This window comes from Meleagris gallopavo, chromosome 1, assembly GCF_000146605.3.
Source record: "Meleagris gallopavo isolate NT-WF06-2002-E0010 breed Aviagen turkey brand Nicholas breeding stock chromosome 1, Turkey_5.1, whole genome shotgun sequence".
NCBI classification, from domain to species: domain Eukaryota; kingdom Metazoa; phylum Chordata; class Aves; order Galliformes; family Phasianidae; genus Meleagris; species Meleagris gallopavo.
The window spans coordinates 47469201-47479615 of NC_015011.2; the positions used below are offsets into that span (position 1 = coordinate 47469201).

Below are 10415 nucleotides of genomic sequence, written 5' to 3' on the forward strand. Positions count from 1 at the left end.
CGATCCCACCCTGGCCGGGCCCGCTCAGCGGCGCGGTGGATGGGGCGGTGTGGGAGGTGCCGCACGGGTTGTGTCCGTTGGGATCAGCACGGGGAAGGCCTCGGGTTGCGATGGCTCCGGCGAGGTTGAGGTGTCTGCCCCTCGGCTCTCTGTGGCTTGGCCGGAATTCCTTGCCTCATTGCTTCAATGCTTGTGTGGATGTAGGGAGCGTTACGTCTTCAGTCTGGAGGAGGCTCGGGGGAGACCTTATTGCTCTCTATAACTACCTGAAGGGAGCTTGTAGTGAGCTGGAGATTGGCCTCTTCTCTCTTGTAACTGGTGATAGAACTAGAGGGAATGGGGAGATTTAGGCTGGACTTTAGGAAATACTACTTTTCTGAAAGAGTGGTCAAGCACTGGAATGGGCTGCCCAGGGAGGTGTGGAGTCACCAACCCTGAAGGCGTTCAAGGAACGTTTGGACGTTTTGTTGAGGGACATGGTTTAATGAGAACTGTTGGTGATAAGTGGGTGGTCAGACTGGGTGATCTTGAAGGTCTTTTCCAACCTTGGTGATTCTGTGATTCTGTATGGCTCCGCACTCTTTTGTATGGCAGATGTCCTCCGTGTAGCCCAGACCGTTTAGAGCAGCAGTTGCAGTTCTTACCTGCTTTCCATCCTCTTGCAGACTGTAGTTTTCTCCCATCTATGTTAGTTCTGATTTTGTTTTGTTTATTTAATGATCACTGAGGGGCAACCATTTATTTAACAGGTCTGCACTTACATGTCTGCAATAGTATTTCGAAAGGCTTATGGTATAAAATGCCTCTGATTGGGCTGTAAACGAGGCCTTAACTTTGTGCTTTCATTCATGTTATCCTCCATGTTTGGAACAGTCTTACACTGCTTAATGTGCAGAACGCCGCCTTTCTTCTTTTTCACATCCTCCTTCACTTTCGTTTCTCAAAGGAAATTTCTCTGCTTTTTTTTCTGTGGAACAGAAATCTCTCAGTAGCACTATAAGAACTTTTGTACCTTGCATTTCACTTGTTTTACATATTTGGCTTAACTCATTAGATTTCTGAGGCAGCCAAGTTGCATTTGGAAGGTTAGGCAAGCAGAATAGACTTGTCGAATTGTATTACATGCTCTTTAGTAGTCTACACAAAATGATAATTCAAAAATCTTCAGCTATAAAATATGCTAGCCTGTAAAATGTTGTATGATGCAGTAAGTCAGAGCTTGTAGTAGTTGAAAGGGATGTTTGAAATTCCCTTGTATTTCAGGTGAGTGGCACAAAATGGGTACAGATCCCAGAACAGTTTGTGCTGTTCCAGGGTAAGTAATTCTTCACAGAGAAGAATTGCTTATTAGGATAAACAAAACATTCAGAGAAGGTATAATCTTCAGTACAGAGTTTCCTAACTGAACACATTATTAACAGTCTAACTAATTCTGGCTTAAATGCTGGTACATGGATTTCTGGTTTTGCTTTGCCCTTTATGTTTATTAAAAAGAACCATTCATCAAGCTTTACTCTAACTAAAAATACTTTCAACTTTGCCGAATTAATGCTTTTTAAAATAGCAAGGGAAGCATTGCTTAGTGGTTGTTAGCTTTATTGATTAAATATGAGTATTTATTGTTTCGTATTCTTCTGGAAATATTTTAATAAACAGTCTTAGTAATACTCCTGTCTTGTATATCTGGTGAGCTCTGATTGTGTGACAGAGCAGCTGTAGGATTCTTACCTCTTAGGATTCTGAGGTAATACTGTGGCACCTCAGGCCTAGCTTTCCAGTTCTGGATGCAGCATGTCTTTGAGTAGAGACATGGCAGTGCGTGTTCAGTCTTTTTTATCTTTTCCACAGATCTCTCCACTGTTAATATGTGATGGTAAATAACGTTCAGGTTGTAGAGTTAGCTGAGTAAACGCTGCAATTCAGTCCCTAAAGGGAGCCTATAAAACAGGAGGGGAGTCAACTTTTTAAAAGGGTAGATAACTATGATTCTATAACAGCAGGACAAGAGGAAATAGTTTTAATTTGAGGGAGGGAAGATGTAGGTTGGATGTCAGGGGGAAGCTCTTTACTGTGAGAGTGGTGAGGTGCTGGAACAGGCTGCCCAAAGAGGTTGTGGATGCCCTGTCCCTGGAGGTGTTCAAGGTCAGGTTGGATGGGGCCCTGAGCAGCCTGGTCTAGCATTAAATGGGGAGGTTGGTGGCCCTGCCTGTGGCAGGGGGGTTGGAGATCATGATCCTTGAGTTCCCTTCCAACCCTGGCCGTTGTGTGATTCCATATGAAAAATTGTATCATCATTTGAATATGTGGTATTAGTCTTTTAGATATTAAATAAATTCTAGATAACTAATTTTAGGCTAAAGTACTGCGTAATGTGTTTCAGAAAGCAGATAAGCACTATAGCACCATATCTTATTTCGAATTTTTAGAAAAGCTGACCTAAGAATATTCAGTTTCTTGCAACTTTGTTACCTGCTTACAAGAAAGAAACTTAATGAAAAGAAACAGTCCTAAAACTTAACAAGGTATTTAAGGGAGGACATGCCTTAATAATTAGATAATCTCCCTCCTAGGAGGAGTTTGGGAAAAGTAAAGCAGACCTGTAACAGGAAGCTAGTTCCTGCTTCACTACACAATGGGCTGCTGCTTAGTAATACTTGTGTACAAACATTGTTTGTCCTGTGGACTGTTACAGTCTGTGTTCAGTTTTGTGATGAAAATGGTGTACTTAAAAAGTACAGGTAGCAGTTCTGTCAGTAGTTGAAGGGAGAGGCAGTGATGTTGAAAGATGGTTTTCCTGGTGTGTATTCTTGCTAGGAGTGAAACAATTTTGGGACTGCTTTGGACTGAGGTTGGTGCTTTTGCTTGTGCATTCTAAAATCCAAGCCTTCTACCATCCCAGAAATCTGAGTTTGCTGCCCAGAAATCTTGAAATCGAATATAGTTCCATGTTTTCTTCGTATTAAGGCGTATTGTTGTATTACAGGAGATGTTTAGCAGAGCTGCTCACTCCTAAGATTAGAAAATCTCTTTCTGTTCCTCCTTGTCTTCATAGGATTCCCCAAAGTGCTTAAGTTTTTGATGAATTTTATTTAAATCTAGTGTGTTTTTAGCATGTCTATAGTCAGGCCCTTAAGTTTGTAAACGTGAGCTTAAGGATTTTGGAAAACAGTTCCTTAGCTATTTACATGTGGAGCAAGATCTGGCATGAAACAGCTTAGGAGCCGTGCTGCTGTGTTTGGTTGTCAGACCTTGGTTGGAGCTGTGTGCAGTAATAATGAGCTTTTGTTAGCAATAGCACAAATACTTCTGTGGATACTGTATCACGTCTTACAATGTCTGAAACCTTTTTTTGTTTGTTTTCAGGCTTAACACAAGGCCAGTATTTGGAGGTATTAGATCTCGCGTTGGGATCCAGCAAAATATTTTAAGTAGATCACCACCAGCTGTCAACTTCCAGCGGACATTTGATGCTCGACAGAAGATTGGCCTCACTGATGCCCGGCACAAACTGGGAGTTAAAGATGCTCGTGAAAAACTGATTCAAAGGGACGCTCGGTTCAAAATAAAAGGGAAGGTGCAGGATGCTCGAGAGATGCTGAATTCCCGTAAGCAGCAAAGTGTTGCTGCTGAAAAGGTGACCAAAGTGGTAGACGCCAGAGAGAAGATCAGTTTAAAAAGGAACACTCCAGCTGCTATCAGCCCAACTATGGGGACAGTAAATCCAGCTGTGAAAATCACCAAGACTATCCAAGTAGGTCATGCAAGCCAGCTTTGAGCTTCTCAGTCATTCTGCAGCAGCCCACTGAAAATAATAACACTTGTGTGAAAGCGTTCCCTTGTTTACAGCAGAAGTGATGGTGATGCAGTTCAACCCAGTCTGTAGAGCAGGATTCAGAATCTTTCTGGTGTCCTTGTGGCTGCTTAGGGTTTTTGAAGAATCCAAGCTTTCATTTGAATTTTTTGGCCCAATAAAATTGAAAGGAGTGCTCTTTTCAGCAGTAAAGTAGTTATTTTAGACTGTTATGTCTGTTCCCCCACATAAAATCCAAAGAAATTTGCATTTTTTTGTCATACTGCTGTTCTTTGCAAGAGTCTGGTGTGGTAGATTGCCCTGTCTAGACAGCTAATTCATCTTAGTGGTGAGATAACAGTTTAGAATATACAACCGTGTTTGTATCTTGAAGCAGCTTGAAAAGTGTGTGTGCCTTTCTGCGGTTTATGTTTCCACTCACCCACTTATCAGGAAAATCCTGGCTTCCAGGGAATTCCTTGGTTATGTGATGCAGTCCTGCTGAGGTTTGGGTTTTCTTCCAGCTGCAGAATAACTATTTGGTCCCTGTGAGCTGCTGGTTTCCTTTGACTGATTTGAAAGTTCTGTGCTATATGCGCAGTAACTTGCTTCTTACTTGATTTCTCAGGCTAACATCTATTAAACAGCGTGTGTTAAATACAGAGAGCAGAGGCAGAAGAGAAGTTTCCAGAATGTCAGGATTGCTGTTGGAGGAGTGGCTGTGTTCCTCACCTCTTCAAGCATGTTGCAAGGATGTATCTCTAGTTCCTAGTCCACCTTTTCTTTTCCCTCCTCCTGAAGATCAGCAGTGTGCTTGCACATACCAGAACATCTCTGTCCTCATCAGTTTGAAAGCCCAGAAGAGTTTTTCTGCTCTGCAGAAAACTACCCGTTGCCTCTTCAGATTTTACTGCTCAGGTGGGAACAAAAGTTCTGGCCAAAGGAGGAGAGAGAACAGTTGTGGTAGTAGGAAGGGCTGATCACGGACCAATAGAGCAGTCTGCTCAATAGCCTCAAATTAGCAGGGTAATTAATACTTGTACTGTCCAGATCCCTTCCATTGGGAGTTGAACGTTGTTAGAAAGTATCTAGGTGTTAAAATAGTTTGTGGAGACTTGCTTCTGCAGCAACCTGCTCTGGCCTGACTGAGCTGCTGCTTTTCTTAATTTTTTGTTTAAATCACGTGGTTTGATCTGCGGTGCTTATTAGCATATTGTTATAAAAATGCTGTAGAATGATGTGATGACTGGGGCTATAGACAAAACCATGCACATAAGCAGTTACCTTAGAATTTATTTTTTTAAAAAGATTTATATTGAAATTCCAGTTGGCCTTCTTATGTTCCCAAATGTAGGAGCAGAATCAAACTGACGCGTCTTGATCCAAGACGCAATCTGAAATTTTTACTGATTGTACAAAGTATTTTTGTAGGACGTTATTCTCTGTAATTGGTAACTTCCAAGGTTTTCAAAAACACAGAGGGTATTTTTGAGGTAACTGCAGGTTGTTTTCGGTCGCTGAGTGCAGCTGTGTTCCCTGACTACTTCTGTTGCAATTTCCCTGTTTTCACAAGGTAGCAGATGAGACAGCCAAAGGGTCAGGTACACAGTCTCATGCATCATTTTATTCTAGCACTAGTCTTATTCCAGCTCTAGTGTGAAGTGGCAGTATGTGCTTCTCCTTTGAAATGGATCTGAACAACTAAGCTATGTTGCATCCCAACTTGTTGAACTTAATGGAAATGGATATCTTTTCATTTATGTAGCATGGTAGAAACGTTGCTTATTGATTTTACCCTTCTCCTGGTTTTGTATTTACAGCAGTAAAAACTGATCAGTGCTGTCAGAGCTGGAAATAAATCCTCTTCTGATTTAACTTAGACTAACATGCAAGTAATTTGAATGAAAAGTTACCTATGTGACTGTGGATTTTTATTTCTTCAAGTGCAGGCATCTCGTATTTAACATTACAGCAGGCATTTCACAATATTACATAACATCTAAAAGATGTTTGAAGAATGAGAAGGTAAATCTCATTTATGTGATATCTGGTTATCAGTGACAGCTTCAGTCTCCTGAAATGAGGATTTGGTGGACTGCAGTGTTTAATACTTTGGTTCTTTCTCTTTGATTGTAGCAGAAAGCTCCCGTTGTTCCTGGACATCATCCAGCAGGAATGAGGATCAATGTGGTGAACAACCACACACATAAACAGGTGTGTGCTCTCTCTGTGCTGTTTTTAACCTTTTATTTTTGGGGATAGAGGTGAATAGAGAGAGCAGGAAGGTATCCATAAACGTTGGCAGATAAGGTAGGAAAGAAAAGAGAGTTTGGATGTTCTCTGACAGCTTGATGGTTATAGGCTGAAAACCTGGTGGTGATTTAACTGTTCTTTTTATAAGCTCTCTGTGCTGCTATATCAAGCAGATTTTATGTGAGGAAAACCCTAGAATTTGTGCTGTTTCTCCTGAGATCAGTTTTGAAGGACTTTGCCACAGCCCTCAAGCATTCAGCTGCCTTACCCCACCTTGGGTTCTTTCACAGGGATCATATTTATGTTGCATATTTTGTGTACGTGCATTCATAAACTATGACATATTGACAAGCTGACATTGACAGTATCGTGTCATTGCTTATTTTTTGCCTCAATTAGGGTAACTTTATCTGTTTATCTCTGCGTTGACCTGTTGCCATGACAGTTCCCAGATGCTGTCACTTACTGCCTTTACTATTTGGACCTCGTTACAATAAATCTTGAGTGTATTTCACTTTGTCTCTAATTCAAGTATATTGTCCAGATGGCTAGCATTTTTCCTAGTTTTCTGCACAACTCTCCTATGTTATTATTATTTTTGCTTGTTTGTTTTTCTTCAAACAAGCAAAAATAATGGTTTTAACTACTTTTCTGTTTGTAAACCAGAACCTTGCTGACCATGAAACCCACTTATTTTTCAAGTTATCACTGCTATTCCATCAATTTTTTTCTTCACTGTTCTGCTGAATTAATGAAAAACTTTTAAGCTATAACTTTCAATGTTCTGGACAGTGCCATGTACATCTAGACTTTTTTCTTAGACTTTTCTTAGCAACATCATTATTCAGAGTATACCAAAAAATATTTATGTAGGTGTTAGACTCAGTATTTTAAGCAGGGCTGTGGGCATTAAGTAGAAGTGAGAAGTGAATTACTCATTCAGTAAACCTCGTAGTACAGTGTTTCTAGTGCCAGACAGGCGTGTGCTGTGCTGAGGAAAGCATACTGTTCAAAAGGAATGTTCAGTTCAGATTCAGCAAGCACCTGCTTAAACAAAATTAAAAAATCATACGTACAAGCTTCAACTCTAGAGCTAGCAAGGAGTTAAAATGTAAGATGTTAAGACTTTATTCTAGCATTGTAGTTTCATGAGTGCTGAAGAGGTCTAGAGATTAAAGAACTCTCTATGTGGCTTCAATACAGCTGGGGAAACAGCATTTCTAAGAAGGAAGTTTGATAGTACTTAAACTGATGCTATGAAATGGACTTGTGTATACTTCAGGCTCTGTCCTGTAGTTTTGAGGACAGAAGTGAAGTCCAAAGAAGTTGTGGAATTCTGAGCATGCAAACATTGTGTTTGCAGTCCTAAACATGAATACAAGTTGAGTGTTGGTAGAGAGCAGCCCAGCAGAGAAGGACTTCAGGGTACTGATGAATGAAAAGCTCAAAATTAGCTACCAGTGTGTGCTTGTAGCCCAGACAGTGAACTGTATCCTAGGCTGCATCAAAAGAAATGTGAGCAGCAGGTCAAGGGAGGTGACTGACCTACTCTACTCCATTCATGTGATATCCCACCTGGAGCACTGCATTCAGCTCTGAGACCTGCTGTGTGAGAAGGACATGGACCTGCTGGACCTGGTCTAGAAGGGGACCATAAGAACGAGCAGAGGACTGGAGCACCTCTCCTAGGCAGGCTGGGAAAGTTGAGGTGGTTCAGCCTGGAGAACAGAAGGCTCTAGGGAGACACTGTTGCAGCCTTTCAGTATTTAAGCGGGTCCTGTAGGAAAAGTGGAGAGGGACTCTTCTGGGGAGTTTAGTGTTAGGACAAGGTGTAACAGTTCTAAGGTAAAACGGGGTAAATACAGGATAGATACAAGGAAGCAATTCTTTGTGGTGAGAACACGATGAGAGTAGGGAGGCACTGGAACAAGCTGCCCAGAGAATTTGTTGGTGCCTCATCCTTGGATGCGTGCAAGGCCAAGCTGGATGGGGCTTTGATCAACCTGATGTAGTGGGAGGTAGTTTCATCCCCTGCCATGGGTGAGAACAACCAGATGGTCTTTAAGATCCTTTCTAACCGAAAACGGTTCTGCGTTCACTTCCTCATGTTACCACCTGTCTTTTGAAAGTGATAAAGGCAGCAGAAAATTGTTTATTTTGGAAATGATGTCTAAACTAACCTGCCTGTTTGTGAACTGTTACCTTGCTTCTTTTCAGGGTCTGTATGATGTGGAAGATGATGATGAAAGTGTCTCCACTCTTCCTAGCAAACAGATGAAGATCACCACCACAAACAGTTTCCTTCACAACGTGGTAAGGGATGATCTGAACAGTCCCCACCACACCATACTCATATGGAGTAGATGCATAGGATGCAGTTTTACAGGGTTTATGCTCTTTTGAAGTATGTCAACAGTGCTTCACCCTGAGATGTTTATTCCTCACCCCGCCCTTCTCTTTGTGCCAATGCTTCCAGTGCTATTTTGGGAACAGATTCCCTTTTAGGCTAACTGATTCTATAGGCCTTTTGCAGCAAGAATGTGTGCTGTCTCCCTTTCTGGTAGTCTCCTGCATGTTAGCTTTTGACTTTCTTGGTGGGAAAGTGCAAGGGAGGTTTTCTACTGCTTTTATAGACTGGGCATCAGAGCAGGAAATCACTTGCCATGCAAAATCGGAGTTGGCAGCTTGATGTTTCTGAAGAATTACTGCTGTTTGTCCTAGGGTAGCTCGCTTTTTTTGTATGTGTAAATGAATGGTCTTTGTTACATTTTGTTAAATACTTGACGATCACTGGGCACATTTGAAAAAAGGTGTTTTTCCGAATTTGAACTGCACTGGTAATGTTCATTTAAAGAGGATGTGAGATTTAAGCATGGTGTTCTTTTGCAAGGGAAGTGCTCTTTTGAGGTAAACATGCTAAAAAAAACCTCTCAGCTTTGAGACAAAATCAGCTAAAGTCTTCAGCACTGCAGTAGTTTTGAAACTGTGGAGGACATGTAGTTTTCAGTGCTATCCTGTTGTTGGTGCTTGAGAAAGAGGGCCTGCTTTTGCAGCCTACAGCTCTCATGGCTATTTTGTTCTCTTCTCCCATAGGCTGGGCTGAGTGGCAATAAGTTCTCTCTGTCCAAGACTGTTCCCCTGACTAAAGTGGTCCAGAATGATACATACACAGCTCCTCCTGCACCTCCTTCCCCAATGAGGACAAAGGCCTTGACAAACATGTCTCGAACTTTGGTGACAAAGGAGGAGCCTCCAAAAGAGCCAGCACCTGTTGAGGTGAGCTCAGGAAAGTGGGATGTGCTAGTTAACATAAGTCTTTGAAACATCTGAACTTTGCTGTTTGTTGGTTTTTTGAGTAATTTGCTTCTGCCAGGCACCCACTGCTACCTGTGGGGCTAAAAGCTGATAGCTACAACCTGTCCACCAAGAATTTAAAACTTGTCTGTACATCATCCTCTCTGGTGCTTGAGAGACTGGGAATTCTCAGATAGTGTTATCATAGTTCATTCTTCTGTCTAGCATGTGAGCATGTGGCATGAGAGGAGACAGGGAAGATGCTACAGGCAGATGGCAGTTATTATTTGGGCACCCTTCGGTGAATTCCATGTTCCTAGGAATAATGTCGTAACGCTATTAGTAACACAGCCTTCTACCTTCTGCTGTTAGCAAAGAGAAGAACAAGATTCTTCCAGACGTAGCTTCTTGCTGTCTGTGCAAGAACCTCTCAGGTACTTTGTAGACAACCTGCCTGGAATTGCTTTGCCAGACTTCCTGGTGCTGGGTACAGGTGTTCTCAGGTTAAGTTCAGCAAGCTCTCCAGAGGCTGGAGCCGTACCTGAGATTTGCTAGCTGGTTCAGAGTGTAGCTTAGATATGCTCTTAAAATGAAGGGGAGTCTGGCATAACTCGTGTATATAGGTAGATTAAGTTCATGTTACACTTGGAAATGAGAGAGAAGAGTTACTTCAGAAACAAGTTAGCATTAAAAAGTAGCTTGCTTTCATTCTAGATGGTCTGGGCTTTTTCAAGCATCAATATTTCCCATTGCTAGCTCTAGTTTTCTCCTTTATGTATGTATACCAACTTTCATAGGCATCCTTGTAGTGATTTTTATCTGCTGTGATGTCTGCTGCATTTCTGACTTGTGTTTATTGTGTTGGCAGCTGGCCTTCAGTCCTTTGGAAGGCACAAAGATGACTGTAAACAATCTGCATCCTCGAGTCACTGAGGAAGACATTGTTGTGAGTATTGCTTACTGTGTTAAATCCCTTTATGGTGAATGCAGTGAGGAAAGATATGATATGACTTTGCTTTACTTGTACAAGCTGAGAGTTTCCTGTTTTGGCAGTGGGGTGGGCTGGGTTTTCCACTAA

At 41.8% G+C, this 10415-nt stretch overlaps 1 protein-coding gene across 2 annotated transcripts in view; it reads left to right on the forward strand.

Annotated features, from left to right (window-relative positions):
* The first annotated feature begins 95 nt into the window (after positions 1-95).
* The window catches only part of POLDIP3 (DNA polymerase delta interacting protein 3), a 14851-nt gene continuing 4531 nt past the window's right edge, over positions 96-10415 (forward strand). The window contains exons 1-6 of one of the 2 annotated variants that reach the window (XM_010710189.3): positions 96-130; positions 3364-3751; positions 5927-6004; positions 8261-8356; positions 9137-9319; positions 10206-10283. In XM_010710189.3, the coding sequence (XP_010708491.1) occupies positions 111-130; positions 3364-3751; positions 5927-6004; positions 8261-8356; positions 9137-9319; positions 10206-10283 (843 nt within the window). In that variant the 5' untranslated portion in view covers positions 96-110. Of the gene's footprint in view, positions 131-171; positions 201-3363; positions 3752-5926; positions 6005-8260; positions 8357-9136; positions 9320-10205; positions 10284-10415 lie in introns of those variants that run through there. The other variant, XM_010710202.3, reaches the window with a different exon arrangement.